General features: G+C 55.7%; 1 protein-coding gene across 1 annotated transcript in view; it reads right to left on the reverse strand.

Moving 5' to 3' along the window:
• Window positions 1-19963, reverse strand: part of MAP3K14 (mitogen-activated protein kinase kinase kinase 14) — a 39981-nt gene that overhangs the window by 12016 nt on the left and 8002 nt on the right. The window contains exons 2-6 of the mRNA XM_075561994.1: window positions 5464-5739; window positions 3229-3298; window positions 2079-2298; window positions 1406-1969; window positions 478-615 (exon numbers count right to left, since the gene is read on the reverse strand). Of these exons, the coding sequence (XP_075418109.1) occupies window positions 478-615; window positions 1406-1969; window positions 2079-2298; window positions 3229-3298; window positions 5464-5719 (1248 nt within the window). The 5' untranslated portion in view covers window positions 5720-5739. The remainder of the gene's footprint in view (window positions 1-477; window positions 616-1405; window positions 1970-2078; window positions 2299-3228; window positions 3299-5463; window positions 5740-19963) is intronic.

Here is a 19963-nt window from a genome sequence, read left to right on the forward strand (position 1 = left end):
TGGTCCATGGGGAGGGGGCCACACACACTAGTCTCGAGGTTTCAGCTGAATGTAGATGGAGTGACGAGCCAACCCCCGTCCAGGTTTTGCTGTCTCTCGGGGCCTGGCTTGTCGTGAGGCCCAGAGGTGTTCAGACACGGAGAGCTGTGGGCATGTGCCCGTTCCTGCGCTTTCGGGCTGTGTACACACGGAGCAGGTGCAGCTCCCAGACCAGAACATGTGACTGATACCGCCCCTTCTAGTTCCAGCTGACCCAGGGCAGCTCGTGACAGCCACGCTCCGACAGGCCCACGCTGCCCTGTTGCCACTGTGCTTGCAGCGGGTACAGAACAGGCCACCTGCCACGTTCCCTCTAGCTCCGCATTCCTGTGTGTGTGTGCGTTTGCGCACGTGTCGGGGGCAGGCATACCTTTTTGACGGCACTGAGTGTGTCTGGGTGCGTGTGCGTGTGTGTGCACGCGTTGGGGGCAGGCATACCTTTTTGACAGCACACTGGAAGCCCGTCTGCTTGTCCTCCATCCTGTGCACCTCCCCGAAGGAGCCTCTGCCCAGGCGGGGCTGGTGTCTGGCCCAGTGGACCTCCTCTCGGTATTCATAATCCACCGGCTTGAGTTTCTGGGGTGGCAGGAGAGAGGCCAGAGTCAGTGGCTGGGCAGCCAGAGGATGAAGGGCTCCCAGGAGGAAGGCTCGGTCACAAACGACACCACCGGGTCGGAGCAGGGTTCCGAGGGGTGGAGCCCGCCGTGGCCCCGGAGGAACAGAGTGAAGGCAGGGACAGTGTCCAGGAATGCCCACTGCCACTGACCCTGGTGGTGGACAAATGCTTTCACCCCAGGTTCGTGACGAGGGGCAGAGACAGACCTGTAAGCAGCCTGGACACTGAAGTCAGGGAAAGAGCAGAGAGGCTGGGGTCAAGGTTAAATGTGCAAAGTGGATGGAGTAAAACCCAGAAGTTCAAAACCACTGAAAGGTACGATGCTCGCCGGTAAGAGAACAAGAGGACAAGGAAGGCCGCCCCGCAGGTGGTCATGAAGGTTGGTGAAGTCCTCAACCTTTGTATCACGGAGCCATCCGACCCGATCTGTAGCGGATGGAGATATGCTTATGCATCTGTTCTGGAACGTCTGTCTCTGTCTCTCTCACACACACAACTGCAGCAACAATGCAGAAAGAGCGACTCTGACAAGGGCAGGTGATCACTGCTCTTCTCCAGGGCCTTTGACAGAGAAAGAGCAGCAGCCCCCGGGGGGGACTCGGGAGCCAGCCCGGCAGGTTCCCAGTGATGTCTCTTCTTCCGAAGCAGGTCCCACTCCGACTGCAAGCTGCTGGCCCAGGTCCCAGAGCTGGTGGTATTGGGGGGTGGGGTTGTGTGTGTGCACGAGAGAGAGATTAGGGGAGTAGTTACCTCATTAAGCAGAACTCCCTCGCTGTCCTCCGTGTCGGGGCTGGGTCCTCGCAGACTGGGGGCCCCTGTTGCCCAGGTCTTGGCCAGGCTGGCTAGGCTGTGAGCCCTGCCGGAGCTGACACTGCCCTGCAGAGCGTGCACCAGATATTCTTCCACGGAAAACTTGTTGCTGGGGCCACGTGGTGGACCGCTGGGCTCCAGGGGTGGGCCTGGCAGGGGCTTCTGGCTGTCTGCACAGGCCAGTTTGTTCAGGAAGGACTCCAGGGGGTGTGGTTTCTGGGGCTGGAGCGGGTGGAATGGGAAGGGATGGGGCAGTCTGTTGTAGGGGAAAGGGTGAGCGGGCTGTGGCAGGGGGCCGGTGTCCTGGGGGTGGTGCAGTTTCCACACATGGTTCAGACACTGCAAGGGGCTGATCAGCTTGTGGAGTTCCGACCGAGGGAGAGCTGGCCGGAGGCCCTCCCCGAGCTTCTTCAAACACAGTGGGTCAAGGCTTGGCTCCTTCAGAGGCTGGAGGAACTGGGGGGTGCTCCTCACATATGAGGACCCGAGTGGAGACTCATCTTCCTGCGGAGTAAACACGACATGAGGAAGGCGGTCAGGGGCACAGGCCGCTCCTCAAAGGAGTCGTTTGGAGGCTCCAGAGTTGGGGGTTTGGGGGCAGAGGGGGTCTCACCTGCACTGGGACTGTGCAGCTCTCCTGCTCGGGGGTCCTGGGGCGGGGTTTGGCCAGCGCCACGCCCACCTGCGGCAAGGCCTTGGTGCCCTTCTTCTTCTTCCTTTTCCTCCCTGCTTTGCTGCGGTGCCGTTTCCCCTTCCGACACACAGGGGCCGTCGTGCCCTCGGTGGTGGCGTGGGCCACATTGTTGGGGATCTGATCGAGGCCGTCAGACTGGCTGTCAGGGAGGGCGAGGGTGAGGCAGCAGGAAGGCAGCATGGTTCAGGTGACGGCGCTGTTCCTGCTGTGCTACTCTGAGCACTTGTTGAGGAGACATGCCTCTTGCTGCTCCCTGCCCACCACTCCCCACCCCACATACAGAGGGAGCTTGAAGACCTGCCTGAGCCAGGTCTAGGGGGGGGGGGCAGCCGAAAGAAGAAGGTTTGTCAGAAATGCCCTGGACCAAAAGGCACCCGAGGAGCTTCAGACTTTTTATGGCTCAGGGAGTATGTCTCCTGGGGACCCTTTCTTCCAGAGCAGTTTCCTATCCCAAGGGTTAAACAAGTCCGCCTGGTGGTAGACGATGGAATTGCTTCTGAGCTCAACTCTCAGAGGCTACTCTGGGGGGTGGGGAATGAATGGGGAACCTGAGAACACCGGTGCCTCACCCCAGGGTGGGGGGCTTCACCTTGGCAGGGCTACTGGGCGGCTCATGGGTTGCCCGTCCACAGCCCTTACCCCTACTTGGTGGTGCTTCACAGGAGCCTGACCCCCTGGCAGGCTTCCCCCGAGGGCAGTGAAAGGGGCCACCCCAAGATCACCATTCTTGGTCCCACACCCGCTGGGAAAGCCACCCCTGCTGCTAGCGCCCTCCTTGCTGATGTGGGTGAGGGAGGGGGTACCTCCCAGGCGCTGAGAATGAAAATGCAACATCAAGCTGATGGGACCCAGAGGCAGTCTCCCAGCACCCACAGGCTGTGAGAGGCATGTGAAAGCTAGCCAGGAACACCTGGGCTGGTTCCAAGAGCTGAAACGCAGGTGCTGAGGAGGCAGCCAGGGGTCACTTGGGAGCAGCCGTGGCGGGCGGGGTTGGGGGGGGGCAGGGGGGTGGAGAGGGAGGCAGATGCTGCCCTCAAGTCCTGCCTTCCCAGTCAAACTTCCTGCTTACCTGTACTGTTTGGAGCCGGCGATGAAAATCCGTTCGGAGAACGTGGGACTGAACTCCTGGCTGTTTTCGCCTTTGGAAGGGAGGGCGGAGGGCGGACAAGCAGAGGGAAGAAAGAAAGAACAAAGCCAGCACTTGGGAGCTGCCTTCTCGGCCCAGACCACTTCGACCTGGTGGCCCACCGCCCTGCCACCTCTCACCCACTGTCCCGTCCCCCTCTGGCCCAGCGGTCAAGAACAGAGGCTGTGCCTGTCATAGGGTGCCCATCAGGGTGCAGCTGACATCTAAAGAAGGTCACTGAAAGGCGAGCGTCAGCAGCGACGGCTCAGTCAACACAAGCTACTGCACGGATGTGGAGAGGTTTTATTTTGGAGTCCCTGAGTGGCAGCCATGGCTAAGTGCACTGGACTACTAGGCCCCGCCACCCCTACCCCGCTGGCTGCTCAGAGGTGCTTCAGAAGTCAGCTCTAGTGATGTACTTCCGCAAGGTCATGGCCTTGGAAGCCCGTGGGGCAGTTTGCACATGCGGGATGGCCACTGGTCGGAAACGGTGCCATGGGAACTAACAGCCTGGACGCCTGTTTTCGCCATTATCATCTCATCCACTCTGACAGATGTTCACCTTATCATCGCTTCTCAGAAACCAACCAGGAGGACATGGCGGCCGAGGGGAAGGGCAGGCACGTGAGGAGCCTCAGACAATTTGTGGGAAAACAGAACGGAAAGATCATGGTTTGTAAGAGGTGTACAGCCAGCCTGTGTGATCATGAGGTGTCGATGGCATTAGGTATCAAAGACCCAGAACAAAAAATCATATCATTGTGAATGAGGGGGAGTGCGCAGTGGACACCCAAACCCATCTGTAGACAACTGGGCATCCCCTTACAGAAGGGTCATAAGGAAGAGATGAGCCAGCCAGGGTGCAGTATAGCACCGATGAAACACACAACTTTCCTCTAGTTCTTTAATGCTCCCTCCTTCCCACTATCATGACCCCAAGTCTACCTTACAAATCTGGCTAGACCAGAGCATGTACACTGGTACAGAGAAGAGCTAGAATCACAGGGAATCCAGGACATATAAATCCCTCAGGACCAATAATAGCCATACCAGGAGGGGAAGGGGAAGGTGGGGGGAGAAGAGAGAACTGATCACAATGATCTACATATAACCCCCTCCCAGGGGATGGACAACAGAAAAGTGGGTGAAAGGAGACATCGGCCATTACAAGACATGAAAAAATAATAATTTATAAATTATCAAGGGTTCAAAAGGAAGGGAGGGAAAAAATGAGCTGATACCAAGGGCTCAAGTAGAAAATATTTTGAAGGTGATGGTGGCAACAAATGTGCTTAAACAATGGATGGATTGTGTTAAGAGCTGTTTGAGCCCCAATAAAATGATAAAAAAGAAAGAAATGTACAGAAAAAGGGTATGGCACAAAACTATTTGAATACTTAAGCAAAGAAAGAGACTAGAATTCTCCCCACAAATGTTTCGAGGCCTCTCACGTGTGGGGAAACAACCCCACAAACTCTTGCCCTGCCTGGCTCCCCCAGGAACGGTTTGGGGCCGAGAGGGGAGAGTGAAGGATGTCCGGCCCTCCCTTCCCCTCCTCAGAGCCTGTCCCGGGGGCAGCGCCTGTTGGCAGCCATTTGGAGGTATCCTGAGTGGATGCAGGATTGGCCAGACCAGGTCTCACCCTGCAGTGACCTGCGACCCCATGAGGGGCCATGTCATCGAATGAAGGGGCTGGCAACAGTAAAAGGTTTTTGAATGTGTAATGGCCAAAGATGAGTCCGACATCAAACACATCATGCACCCGGAGTGCTTCCGCAGCGCGTGCCCCGGCTGCAGGCTTCTCAGGGCACAGGGGTCACGGGTGGAAGAGGTTCACGAAGTCCCGCTCTAGACTAGCCCAACAGGCTCCAAGCAGGTGCTCACTCTCAGGGTGGGGCCATCTCCAGGTGGAAGGTGAAGGGCCCCCAAGGGGCTTTCCAAGAGGCTTGGCCTTTCGTGCCTGGAGCCTCTCCAGCTGCTCCACGTATGGCACAAGGCTGCTGTCGCCCTCCTCCCGGAGCCTGGGGAGTTCCTGGCAGCCCTGGCAGGCTCTCCAGGGAGAGTCTCACAGAACACTGATGCTGCCCTTGCTCTGCCCCAGGAGGGCTCGGGGTCCACCCCAGGGCTGCCTGTTGGAAGGGCCCCCTCCGTGCCACCCGCTTTGCCCACAGTCCTTACATTCAGCCTGGGCGATGATGGAGATGGCGGGCGGCCCGCCGGCGGAGCCTTCTTTGGCGGTGCCTTTGGTGATCACGTCGTTCAGGATCTCCCACTTCCCGCAGAACACGGGGCTCTGCTCCGAGGCGGGCAGCTTGCACACCGGACTCGGATTCTTCCCCAGGGTCTGAGTCTTCTCCTTGGCTTTTGCCAGCTCCTTCGGCTGCCCGGCTGCGGGGCCGGGGGTGCCTGGGCAGGTCATTTCCATCACTGCCATCTCCCAGGCTCACGCTCACCCTGAGAGAGGACAAGCACAGCACAGGTCACCATCGTCCCTGACCGGCGGGCTCCGGGCCAGCCGAGGGCAAAGGCGCATCTCTTCCACCCCGCCCAGCGGTCAAGGAGTCGGCCTCTCAGCAGCGACACGTGGGCCGGTCCACGAGTCCACTGCTCCACGTGGCCCAACCAGGGGGTTGGGAGCTCCCCCTCTCGGACAGTGACAACGCGTGCTTGGACTGGCTCTTTCCTCGGCTCCCACCCAGGAAAGGGTGGGGTCTGAACCTCCAAACCACCTGGCACCTACCTCCCTGACCCACTCAGTCCTTCCTTGCTGTCTAGAAGATTTGGCTCTAAGGGGGCCCAGCAGCTGTTCTCCAAGGGGAGAAGGGGTGGGAGTGGGGTCTGGTGACGACTATTCATTTAACCTTTGCATCTCTGAAACTTCCAGCAGGTGGTTTATATATATGCACATGTGTGAATGCGGGTATGTGCATATGTATAGTGTGTGTGTATATATATATATTCATACACACATATTATTACCAAGTCTGAAAATCAGCCTGGCAAACAGAACTCAGCCCCTGGCCTCTTCCCTAGGCCGCATCTCTGTGCGTCTCGAGAAGGAAGGGATGTCCAGCTCCTTGATTGAGAACCCTCCCCAGTAGCCTCGGTCTTTCAGCCAACGCTCTCAGTGGCTTTCCTGTTAGAACCCCAACACCAGCCTGCAGCTTTATGACTCGGTGGACAAAGACCAGGAGGCCACCCTGGCTGGCCCTGGCCATGACCAAGGGCGTGACCATCTAGATGCCCAGCACAGGGACCAGAACTGTCCTGCAAGAGAGCAGCCCGGTGTGAGACGCATCACCTTTGTCAGGGCCAGGGTTGTGGACTCCCAGCGGGCACTGCTCCTGGGGGATGTGAGGGAGGACCTATGTCATCATCGCTCCTGGTGGCCCCGCTGGGTAAGGGCAGCAGTTGGAAGCCGTCAGCCACCCCCCAGGAGGAAGGTGAGGCTGTCTTCGATGAGTCAGAACTGATTTGATGGCAGTGGGTTTCGACAGGCAGGTAAGCGCGGTTACTAACAGCTGTGGGCTTCCTGCTATACCTCCGTGAAACCTGGACGTTCGCTCTTGGGGCGGGGAGGCACACGACGTGCAGCCAAACCCCCAATGTTTCTGGCCCTGGCCCACGAGGCCGTGGGAAGCTTGGAGGGACCAGATGAAAGCCTTCCATCTTTCCCACCTCGGTTTTCTTGCCCACCACAAGTGGTTCCAAGCTCAGGCTGCTGGAGTAAGGGGTGGGGAGAGGGGGGCGGGCAGGGGCTTGTTAGGGGTGGGAAGTGGGGGTAGGGGCTTTTTGGCGACTGTTTATTTGATGCTCACATCTCTGCCTTGAAGGTCCCCCTGACCCTCTGGACTCCCGAGCAGCTTCCAGCCTAGGAACCTGGATTCCCTCCTGTTGGCGGCGGACTGGGCAGGTGACCTCACAGACACCAGGATGATCTTCCAAAGTCCAAGGGTATCCTGACTTGTGAATTAGGGACGAACACACCCAGGCCACCCATTTTCCTAACCCTGCAACCCCTCCTTCGTCCCTTCACACAAACCAAAGGGCTGGATCTAGGGCAGTGGTTCTCACCTTCCAAACTGCTGTGACCCCTAAATACAGTTCCTCATGTGGTGGTGACCCCTCCCCAACCATAACAATATTTTCGTTGCTACTTCATCACTGTCATTTTGCTACTGTTAGGAATCAGGCGAGCCCTGTGAAAGGGTCATTTGACCCCCCCAGAGGGTCTCGACCCACAGGTTGAGAATCCACTGATCTAGGGCCTTGAGTCGGTCCTTCATTTCTCAGCCTCTTCTCTAGGGAAATGAGATCCTAACAAGCCATCCAATAAACCTACCAATGTTAGACTTGTGCTTATGGTGTGTGTGTGTGTGTGTGTGTGTGTGTGTGTGTGTGTGAACGTTACTTTAACCTCTGCACTTTTACTTGAAAAGATCCAGGCCTATAGAAGCAGAGGCTTGTTCAAGGGCACCCAGCCCAGGTGTGGCAGGCCGAGCAGGGTCAGGCCCTGGGGCCCTGGCCTCTCTAGGCTCTGTTGTCCCTTCCCCGAGTCTCCTGGAGTTTGGGAGATACTAGGGAGGGAAGCTACTCCCTGAGTAGAAGGCTCCCATAGGGCAGAGGCAGGGCCTGGTGCCCCGAGTATGTAGCACCGCAGGGCAGACCACGATGTTGCTCAATGACCACGTTAAAAAATGAAGTGTGTTTTCTCAGGACTCTCAGGGGCAAGATGGTTCCCAGCACCAAGGACACAGAGAGGCCCATCTGACTGGCAAGAGAGTGGGGGAGAGGGGTGCATCCAGCTTATGCGGAGGCTTCTGAATTCAGGCTGATGGCTCAGGCAGGTGTGAACTCGGCAGTCCAGAGGTCAAGCTGCCCAGAGCACCTGTGTCTGCCTGGCACTGCCCACCGACTGTTCTGGATGGCGCACCCTGAGCTGCAGCTCCTCCAGACCGTCTGTGGGGCAGCCCCCTGCCCCTGCCGAGTGTCCTCTCGCCTAGGCTTCCACGTGGGCAGCTGCTCAGAGGCCCTGTTCCCTCCCCTGTCACTGTGCCAGGCTGCCCATCCCTGGAAGCAGCCAAGCTCGGAGAGCGGCTCCTTTGTAGTTCCCTGGTGGCACACTGGTTAAGTGCTCAGCTGGTTAACCAACCGGTCAGTGGTTTGGCCCCACCGGTTGCTCTGGGAGAGAAAGCTGCGGCAGTCTGCGTTTGTAAGACCGGCCGCTGTGCAAACCCTGCGGGGGCAGTGGCACTCTGTCCTACGGCATCCTGGCTGCGGGGAGGAACTGACTTGAAGGTGATGGGTGCGATGCCCCGTTTGACAGCCTGGCGGGCACAACAAGTGACAAAGGAGCCTGGGACGGGCATGGGGAGAGACTGACTCTCACCTCTCAAAGGCACGGAACCCACACCTATACTGTGGCTGCTTTCCTGGGCCGCATGACCATGACTCAGCCTCCAGCAGCCTCCAGCAGCCTCCAGGTCCAGGAGACGATTCCCAGGACACACTGGCCTCACAGCAGTCCTCCCGCACACACATGAACACTCTCTCCTCACCCCCTTCCCCCTGCTCTAAGGGTTCTGGGTCTCCAGAGAACCACAACACCCCAAAGTTCTGCAGTCCACCTGGTGGCCTCCCAGCCTGGCTGCCCTGGGCGCTGACCGGGCTCACAGCCCCACCTCTCTGGCCCCGTCTCTCATGCAGCTTTCGGAGGAGAGGACCATGTGGGAGCCAGTCGTGCACCTGCCTGGACAGGCCAGGCAAAGTCCCTATCGTTCTCCCCTCTCTCCACTCCACTCATCCCTCCCCTCAAACGCACCTGACCCTGACACTCTCCACAAGAGTCGTGCTGTGAGCAGCGGGCCGCCCACAAGCTCATGGAGAGAAGAGGGGTGAGGGAGGGGGCGCACTATCTCAGGGTGCTGGGCTCCCTCTGTGGAGCCCTGGTGACCCTGTAGAGGAGTCTGGGGGGCAGGGCTGGGCAGGCGGGATGCACCTGTGTGATGCACCTGCGTGGGCAAGGTTCCCTGGCCCCGGGCCTCCACTCAGCTGCCGCCAGCTAGTGAAGATCTTTCATCCATGTCGAGGGGTTTCTCACCTGGGTTCAAGGAGAGCTGAGTGTCCCCACCCCTGAAACGAGGTGCCATTTGTCATTTGCCAGGAAAGAGGCCCATCGCTTTCGCCGTATTCCCTAAGGGTCTGTCTTCCTCAGGATGGGGCTAGGTTTCCCCCAGAAGATCAGGTCCAGAGAGAAAGGCCTGGCCTCCCCCTCCCCCCATCCAAGGAAGAGTCTTAAGGTCGGCAGGTTTGAGCCTGATGTGCGCTCTTATCACCACTCAGCCGGGACGAATGAATCGGGACCGAGGGCAGAGGCCCAGACCTGTACTCGGGGCAAGTTCTCTGGATGATTCTGAGGGCAAGGGTCCAGGACCTGGCCTCCGACCCGGCTCTGCCCCCTAAGACCACACTGCCCAGCACACTGGTCACTGGCCACATCCGGCTATTCAGTGGGAAGGAATCTAACTGTTAAAACTCGCTCCCTTCAGCTACACTCGCTGCAGACGGTTCAGTGGGCAGCACTGCTCTGTGCTTTCACTGACAGCAAAGCCTGCGCCCCAGGCGTCTGAGCCAGACAGGGGGGCCGCAGCTAACTGAATGCCTATTCCCTGGGAGACACCAAACACTGCCCTAGATTTCCATCTTCCATGATGGGAAACTTTTAACACGCGTCCCAGCGTAGTGCCTTGCTCTGTGTCCAGCGGTTCTCAACCTGTGCGTCGCGACCCCTTTGAAGGGGTTCACAGGGGTCTACCGATTCCTAACAGTAGCAAAATGACAGTGACGAAGTAGCACCGAAAATACTTTTATGGTTGGGGGGGGTCACCACCACCTGAGAAGCTCCATGGAAGGGTCGCGGCCTGAGGAGGGTTGAGACCCACTGCTTTCTGTCCCAGAGAACAGGGTGTGAGGTCACAGAGCGGGGACTCGTGTGCCTGTCTGAAAGCAGCAGGATCATGTTTTTCAAAGGATCCGTCCGCCCCGAGAAGCACGCAACTCACATGAGAAACAGCTGCTCTGGGCAAGAGGGTGGGCAGAGACCTGTGCGCCCAACCCCACTCTGTCCACCGAGGACCCTGTGGAGCCCTGGTCTCCCAGGAGGGCTGTTGGCCAACCAAGCGGCTTTGCAGGTAGGTGACTTCTAGTTCCGAGAACAAGGATTCGTCAGGATGATTTTGGGGGCAGGTGACTCTGATTCAGAACAATCATTATCCCTATTCATTAAGCCTACTGCTACTAATCTCCTTTGCACCGTGAAAGTTGGGGCTTGGAGAGACCGAGCAGGCTAAGGAAGCGCCCCACTTACGGTGGCCGCCATGGGGTGGACGGGCGGGAGGCTGCCCCTGCGCCTGCTGGCTGAAGCCGGGCGGGTCACCTGACTTCTCCGAGTCTCTTGTCAAGACTGAATGTGAAAGACTGACGGGTAGGCCTGGCCAAGAGGAGGTGCTAAGGCAGCAGTTCTCAACCTGTGGGTCACGACCCCCTTTGGAGTCAAACGACCCTTTCACAGGGGTCGCCTAAGACCATCAGAAGGCACATAAATATTTCACAATATATAATGACATGCTGTTTTTGTGATTAATTACTATGCTTTAATTATGTTCAATTTGTAGCAATGACAGTACTACCTGCCTATCAAATATTTACATGATGATTCATCACAGTAGCAAAATGACAGCGATGAAGTAGCAACGAAAATAATTTTATGCTTGGGGGGGTTCACCACCACATGAGGAACTGTCGGAAAGGGTCACGGCATGAGGAAGGTGGAGACCCACTCTGCTAAGGGAATGCTCACGCCTTTGTCCTTACCAGGCTAGTAAATGCCCTCCCCTGAGGCACCTGGCGCCTCCGTGCCAGCGTCACCTAGTCCAGTCACCCGGAGCCTTACTAAGCAGTCAACCTCTTGAGTTGGGGTCCTTCTGTCTACAAAAGGGAACCACAAAGCGTGGCCTTAGTGCCACCCGGACCATTTCTCCTCGTGAGAACGTGCACTGTGGGGCCAGGGCAGCCCAGGGCAAATCCCTCTCCTGCTGATTTCATCTGGAAGTCGGCACGGAGCCTCCTCTGAATGCCCAGAGGGCGAAATTGCAGAAGTAGAATGAATCAACTTCCTGAATCTGATATTGGTCCTGCCTTGATGCTTCCTCATTTAAGCCCTCAGCTTGCAGCGACCAGGCCACACTGAGAAAGGCCAGCCTCTGCCAATCAAGCACGGTGGGGCTGTGGCCAGGAAAGGGAACCCGCGGCGAGTGGGAGGTGGTGCAGGCAGAGCTGGCAAACCGGCCATCTGGCCCTATCTGTCCGCAGCCCGCAGCCCGGCTCCCCTTTATTCTTTGTTCAGCCTGTTCCTCCCAGAAAACGTACATATGAAGATCTTTAAACTTCCTGGTGGGGGCGGGATATATATAGTTAAGTATGTTACAACACAAGCTAAGGTGGAAAACGTAAGTCAAAATAGTAATATATTATTTCATTCACTACATATGAATGAATCAAACCAACAGAGAGACTAGATTTAAAAAGACTGAGCTATACAGTGACCTATAAAGAGAAAACAAAATTATACAGAAAGCTTGTGGGGGACAATAGAGGAAAGAGATGGCCGGGCAAATACTGGGAAAACACAAAACCAGAGAAACCAACATAATAGTGAACAAAATGCTTAAGGCAAAAAGATATGACAATCACGTAAAGGGGCCCAAGAAGAGAGCCTCCAACGGCTGGTGGCCAGTGCTGGCCTTGAGGGGGAGCAGTGTGTAGACACAGACCACAGCAGCAAACACGAGGCTGGTCCGGGCCAGCTGTGGGGCCGTGCTGAGCACAGCCATGCACAGAGGAAGAAGACAAAGGGTCTGGAGGGGCTAGCAGTCTACTGGGGGAGAGCCAGGGTGTCACACAGTTACAACACCACAGAGTCATGCAGTGACACAGACAAGTGTAACCCATGCAGGGGAGTCGTGTCAGAGAGGCACCTAGTCCGGCGGGGGAAGCTGCCAGTACAGTGGGGGTGCCAGAGGGAGCCACTTTGTCCAGCCGAGGCACCTGAAAGGCTACCCAAACGAGCAGATGCCGTGGCTGGGCCTCCAAGGCTGAGCAGGAATTGCCCAAGAGAAGGGAGAGGGTGTTTCAGGCAGAGGCCTCTGGAATGTCAATAGAGAAGGTTCTGGAGGAAGTCTGTGTGGGACTTAGGAATTGCTTGCAGTTGCTGGAGGAGAACGTGTAAGCCAGAAAGTCACAGGCGATCAAGAGTTGAAGGTGGAGACCAAGCTCCTGCACCAGGTACGCTCCCAGGAGTCAAATCCTCAGGACCGTGAGCGGTATCATTCTAAATGCCCTCAAACACTTAGGGGCAGAGTGACAGGTGGAGAAACGCGCAAGATCGGGTCAGACGGGGGAGGCTGGGCGTTGACTGAAAACCCTACTTTTGGGATAGCTGACAGGACGGCAAGTTCCAGGCCTCTGGAAGGCTTGCTCAGGACTCCCAGGGGCGCCGAGGGGCAGATGAGGGCCAGTACCTAGAGGTGGTTCATACTCTGAGGGAATCTCACAATCTGCCTCATTCACCAGCTTGAAACCTGCTTCCCAGGAGAGCAATTTCTGTGTAAGTGTTTCCCATTAAGGAGGCTATGAAATGTGAATGGACATTAATCATTAAAATCTAACAGATCAATGATAAAAAAGAAACTGGACAGGCCCACGAGTACTCCGTCTCGCCACCAATTCCATAGGTCATACTGCGGGGGTAAATACAGTTTATGGAGCGAAATTTATGACGGTCCTCCAATTCCCACCACACCCCAGTCACTGGGGGCTGGCCCCAGGCGTGCAAAAACACTGCTGCCTTCTGGGCCACGGCCAGCTCCTCCTTGCCTCCTTCCTGCCCCACAGTGACACTGAGCTACTCTTAAAAACATCAAGCCCTCTTAACCACCTCCTGCTCAAGACAGCTGACAGCTCACCACTGCTCACGGGCCCTGGCCCAACTCTGTGGTCCAGAATCTGTCTGACCTCCATTTCCCTGAACACAGGGCTTTGACTCTGGCCAGTCTGATCTTTCCACAAACTCGTACTTAGCCCTGCAGCTCTCCAAGTGTGTCGTGTCCTGTCTGGGCCCCTGAACAGCCTGTCCTGGCTCCACTGGCCAAGCCTAGGCACCCACCTCCAGGAAGCCCTTCCCAACAGCCCCACCTCTTCAAGGCCTCCAGCACTCATCTCCTCGCCATTCCCCTGGCTCTTTAAAAAAAAAATCAATTTATTGGGGGTTCTTACAGCTCTTATATAACATTCCATACATCAATTGTATCAAGCATATTTGTACATATATTGCCACCATCATTTCCTAGACATTAATTTTTAAAATCGTTTTTATTGGGGCTCATACAAGTCTTATCACCATCCATCCATCCATCCATCCATCCATCCATCCATCCATCCATCCATCCATCCATCCATCCATTGTGTCAAGCACATTTGTACATTTGTTCCCATCATCATTCTCAAAACATTTGCTTTCTACTTGAGCCCTTAATATCAGCTCATCTTCCCCCTCCCTTCCTGTCCCTCCCCTGGCTCTTCATCACCCTGGTTTCTCTCAGGCTCCGCAAATTCCATATGTAGGTAAGAGAGCTCTGGAAACGATACAGCACTTTATAAGGAGGGCCAGTTTGGGGGCGTACAAGCCATAAAACAGCCGTCTAAGTATGGAAGCACAGAAGACGGGTAAGACAAATGTGGACAAAACTCAAAATTGTCAGAGACCAGGCTTACTGGTGGGAACGAGGCAGGTGGGACCCCCGAGACCATGGCCTTTGGTCACCTTAGGCGCGACCCCATGCCTGTGATGGCTTAGTCAACCATGTGAGCCCAGCGGGGTCCCACTGATCGAGGTCAATGCCCAGAGATTAGGAAAGGAAGCAAAACAAGTCTGCGGATCCACTCCCAACAAAAACTTCAACAACAACAACAACTTTCACCATCACGGTGCAGGCCAATCGAAAAAGAAAGATACACAGCCGGATGGCCAGTTTCTGTATAACGGTGAAAAAATAACTAAAAAGGAACAAAAATGCCCAATTATAGGGGAAAGCGAATTATTAAGTAAATCGTGTTATAGGCAACAAAAAGCTAGAAGTAAAAATTTAACAATCTAGAGAAATGTTTGTGGACCAGTGTTAACAGAAAAATGACCACAGCACTGCACCTAAAGTACGACCCCCCCAGAACCCCCGGACCCCAAAACCCGTGTCTGCAGGCGAAAGCCGCGAGGGCGGACCGCGAGGAGCTGGCTTCTTGTCCAGGTCTCGCGAGATTTCCACCTCTCTTTCCGTGAGCGAGATTTGCCGTTTCCTTCTCTGGCAGGTTTCCCTCTCACGCAGGTTCTGGTTTCCATGGGTTTTACTGAACCAACCTTCAGAAATACACCGTTGGTTCCGTGGAGGGTGAACTGACGGAGGTTTTAATATCCCTGGTACTTTTCTAATGTTTCCATCTTTTTGATGGGGGGGACACATACTACTTTTCTCAGTTTTAATGTTTCCACAGACGCTCACTACATTGAGTTGATGGGACTCGGCGGGCCTGCAGGCCAGAGTAGAGCTGTCCCTGTGAGTTCCCAAGGCTGGAACCCTTTACGGTGGGAAAAACTCATCGTTCTCCCGAGGAGCGGCTGGTGGTTTTGAACTGCTGACCTTGTTGGTTAGCACCCCAGTGCGTAACCCACTATGCCACCAGGCCACCTTTTAACAGAGAACATTTCCAAATAGTGAAAAACTCCAAATAGTGAAAAACAAAATAAGACAAAGCAAAACCAACCAGAAAACATCTACAAAGGGCTTTTAACCAATTGGGGGACAATTCCATGAACTTTTCGCCCCCTTTCTGCACAGCGGTTTGAAGCCGCCTTGTATGGCAGAGTGAAAACTGTCGCTCGCTCCTTCCCACGTTCCCCTGCTCTGAGGAGATCCCATGGCCGCTTCGTGTTTGTCCCTCCAGGGCCGCGATTTTATGATGAGAAAAAGCTACGGGGATAACGAATGGCAGACAGGCGGCTGGCTGTCGGAGGCGGCTCTGGGCCACATCTGTGAGCCGGGTGTCATCAGCATTCCATGAACTTCCCCATTGCCGAAGAGCTTTCGCCAGAATATGGGTGCTGGCCATGACTCTGGCAGCCTGGGCCCGATACAGAAAGGCGTCCAATCGACCCACGGGCCACCCTCCTCCAGGTTTTGGTTTTCGTTTTTGCTCTTTCTTACTCTTCCCCCGGGACTGTGAGCTTCCTCAGCTGTGACTCAGGGAGGCCGGCGCGCAGAGGAGGCTCGCCAACATCTGTGGCCACCGCGTCTCCACTTTTATTTACCATCACCCCATGACAAACACGCAGCGGGTTACAGGCCCGCGCTACAGCTGGGTGTCAGAGATGCTCCCGGGTGCGCGGGGACCCAGGAAGAGCAGGAAACGCAGCAGCAAACCGCCGGTCCCTCTTTGTGAAGAGGTGGGATCTGAGGGCTGGTCCCAACCCAGGAAACCTGAGGGAGGCCAGGGTGTGGGGCTAATGTCACCTGCCTGCCTGCCTTATAGAATCTCTGGTCCTGGTGTTTAATCTTTAATTGCTGGAAATACAAAAATGTTAAGTGCCCGTTGTAATAAGCTAAACAACAAAAGTGCGTGGGGGTGGGGTGGGGGGAGGAGTGGAAATCCCTTTACCATTTTTTTCCCTCCTAGCACCATAAGGAACGCAATTTGGTATAAATTCTTCTCCTTCTATGGCAGCAGACAAACATGTAGTTTGGAAGTAGTGCACACACACACACACACACACACACGCGCGCGTTTACAAGTTGTTACTTTCTTTCCCTTAGCCATCTTTGATGGATATTATTCCCCTCCCATGTCTGCAGAGCTGCGGAATTGTTTTTATCGGTTTCCTAAGATTCCATGGTGCAGGTTCCAGGGTGCTGTCATCTCCTCACCTTTTCCTGTGAGTCGGGTCCAGATTCCTTCTGACTTTGCTCTCTTAGAAGTAACACTCCAAAACACCCTGGCCACTTCTCGGTGCACCTGAAACGTAGCGCTACAGGCGGAGAGCTATTGGAAGCGGAATTCCTGGATGACATTTTTCTTGGTGGGATTGCTCCTTTCTTTCTGCCAGAGAAGTAGGCAATATTCGATCACCCAAGGACAGGAGATCCCGAAACGTTACAGTACTCCAGACTCAATCTTTGGAGCAGGGCATAGCCTCCTCTTTCTCCTTCGGTGCGTTTGACTCCCTGGCTTGCGGTTGGTTCCTAATTCTGTGCAGGGCCTGCCCTCAGCACCACCAGGGTTCCTTCGAGCATCTCTCTGGAGGTAACCAGCCCTCTCTTTCTCCTGCGGAGGCAGCTGGAAGGTTTCAACACTGACCCTGTGGTTAGCAAGCCCCTGCTTAGTCCAAAGCACCACAGGGATTCTTACAAGGGCCTTTCCACACAAACTTTCTCCCATGAAGCAGCTGATGGATTTGAACTGCTGACCTTGAAGTTGGCAGCGCAATGCCTAACCCACACTGTCACCCAGGCTTCTTATGGGGGCCTTTCCAAAACCCCACTGCCCTTGAGTTTCATGTTGACTCATAATGACCGTATAGGACAGGGTAGAACTCCCCTTGTGAGTTTGTTTCTGAGTCTGTAACTCTTTGTGGGAGTAGAAAGTCTTGTCTTTTTCCTGCTACCAGGATCCTTAAAGGTGTCATTTATTCCAATATAGCACTTAATTCTGAGGGACGGCCACGGAGCTATTGACAGGGTGGCCTGGCAGCCAAAAGACCTGAGTTTGAATCTCAGTCTCTGAATTTTCTGCCCTGTGACCACAGGCAGGTCATTTAATCTGAGTCTCAGGTGGGTCATCTTAAAAACAGAGATTCTCAAGCCCAAGTAACAGGACTTCTTTGCAGGATGACGACGTGTTTAAAAGTCCAGTACGGTGCCTGGCACACAGTGGGTGCTCTGTAAATTCCGGCGGCACCGCGGGCAGCACAGATGCTATTACAGCGGAGCAGTCCTTTGAGACTGGACGTGGTTGAAAGCCCTCTGGCCTGGGCAGAGTTGAAGCTCCTTGTCCCCTCGCCAGTAGGCCAAGTGTCCCAGCAGAGGGCTGGAACAGAGGCCCTGTGAGGGGAGGCAGAGGGGCCTGGCAGGGAAGGGCAGGAGTGCTCAGCCATCCCAAGAGCCCCCTGCATCTCTCCACAGCAGCAGCTCAGAGCTGGGCCCCTGGGGGGAGGTGGGCTGGGACCCAGGATTCCCCAGCCAACAGAACCCAAAGTCGTCACCCTGTGGCCATCTTTGGGTGTCCTCAACATCCTGCCGCTCTGTGCACACACACAAGTGCACTGTCGCCGGCACCAGTGGCCATGGCGAACGGTGGTGGCCATCACCGACTGCTTACTATGTAGTGTGTGCCGAACACATGTTGCTGTAGTCTTCGCACGGATCCCGTGAGCAAGGCCCCGCGGGCTCCCTCTTGACACTGAAGAAGAACCCGGGGCTCAGGATGGCCAGTCATTTGCCCAAGGGCCCGGTGCGGGTACCTTGGCGGCGGGCATAGGATTTACGCAAGGGGGTCTTTTCAGGTCTGTGTTTACACTTTTAACCATTACGCCGTCTGCATTTTCAAATGACCTCAGCTTTAGATGGTGGAGGGATGGGGGCTGCCCTCCAGAGCCAGAAGCCCAAGGCCTGGGAGTGGTAAATCCGAGAACTCCCCCCGGAGAAAACATCTTAAGTAGGAAGCGTGAGCAGAAGTCAGACTACATTCCTAGAAAATCAAACACACACACACACGCGCGCGCACACACACATAAACTTGAAGGTGGCAATGGGGAGCAAAGACGGCGTAGACCTGTAACCCTGAGCCCACCCAGGCTCAGCGCAACTGGACCCAGGCCAGGGCCCAATTCTGTGACAAAGCTCCCACGTGCCATTCATTCTAGACAGCCCGGTGCCTCGCTTCTTGAGCAGGCGGCTTGCCCTCAAAAGCCGGTCCATACTTTACCCCCAGGCCCTTCATCCGGGGCATTTTGTAGTTTTCAATTCATCGTTTCCATTTCTGTGTGCAAAGAGCCGACAGCACACAGAAAGGAGGCCATCAGCGGCTTTGGTGGGTCAGTGACCCCCATCACTGGCCCTCAGAAACCAACATGGCCCTGACGGGGAGGGGAATGTGGGGAAGGGGTATCATGGGGCAGGCGGCAATCACCCACCTGCGAGCTTCCTTTTCTATGAAAGCAGCAAGGGATTTAAAAACATGTATGTGACATGGAAACCGAGTCTCAAGGCCCATCCCCTGAAATTTCCCAGGCGCGGTCTTTGGTTTAACGGAATCTTCTCTCTGTGTGTGGGCTACCACGTGTGCCCCTTGACGAGCGCTCCACAAGTTCCCAAGCCTCCAGTGCCCAGGCGGCCCTCATCCCGACAGTCACCCTTGTGCACAACCTGGCATGAGTCAAAACGCACTTCTACATCTTGCCACGCCTTGAGGCCCTCGTTACAAGCAAAGCTTGGACTGTGACCAAGAACTCCCCTCCATTAAGCTTTCAGATGGGACTCGGCGGGAAGAGCAGTCCCCCAGGCTCGGCTCGCGCCCCGTCCTGCAGAACTGGCACTGGCTTCCAGCAGAGGCTCCCTGGGTTAGGGGGTGGTGGTGCTGAAGCAAGACAAGCTTAGCCCCTCTGCCAGCGAGGAGGCTTCAAGTTCACTGCAGTCACTGGTGACTGGCTCTGAAATTGAGGAACTAGTTTGAGGAACTTCAGAATAAACAAGAAAAGCCAAACAACTTGGCTTTCCACAGGAGACTTCCAGCGCATGGGGGGTAACAGTGGAGGAAGCACGTGGCCTGTTTGGCTCCGCTCTCTGGCAGGGGCACCCTGACCACGATGTCAGCTGCTGTCCTACTCGCTCTTTGACAAACTGGCTCATGTGATGAGCCTGAGGGCAGGAGCCGTGGGAGGCCACCGGAGATGCCCTCTTACATGGAGGGCGACAGCGGCCTGCCTCCCCTGGGAAGGGAGCACAGGGCCCAGGACACCCTGCTTGGAAGTGAGCAGATTCCTAGAGGACTTCACACCGAGGATGGGCAACCCAGGAAACAGCCCGTGACTCTGTCTTCTCCCGGGTCAGCAGGGCCAAGAAGGAAACCCACGGGCTTCTAGTCTTCCTTGTATCAAATATTTAAGTAGTGGCCACCAAGGGCCCCGCGCTGTGCTGGTCAACAATGGTGGCCAAGGAGTACACGATCCCTGCCCCCAGGGAGCGCTTACCCTGCCTGAGTGGGGAAGTTTCTAGGCTGCTCTGAAGTCCCTATTTCAAACTGGAGCATGGTACAGGGTCTCAAGATGAGAGGAATGAATTCTAAGTGTGTCCTCACCCAGGGATCCGCAGAATGGGGAGGCCAGGCACCACCTTCCAAGGGCCTGAGCAGCTTTGTACGTGACATTAGATCTGGACCAACCTGGAGGAGGGCCACTGGGCACCGTTGCCTTCCTTACGTGCGTGGGCATGGATCAGGCTTCGGCACTGAACGGCAAGGTGCCTGCTCCCATGCCCATCTTTCCCACCACAAGGAGCTCGCTCCCCTAGCACAGCGG

This window comes from Tenrec ecaudatus, chromosome 10 (genome assembly GCF_050624435.1).
Source record: "Tenrec ecaudatus isolate mTenEca1 chromosome 10, mTenEca1.hap1, whole genome shotgun sequence".
Taxonomy (NCBI): Eukaryota; Metazoa; Chordata; class Mammalia; order Afrosoricida; family Tenrecidae; genus Tenrec; species Tenrec ecaudatus.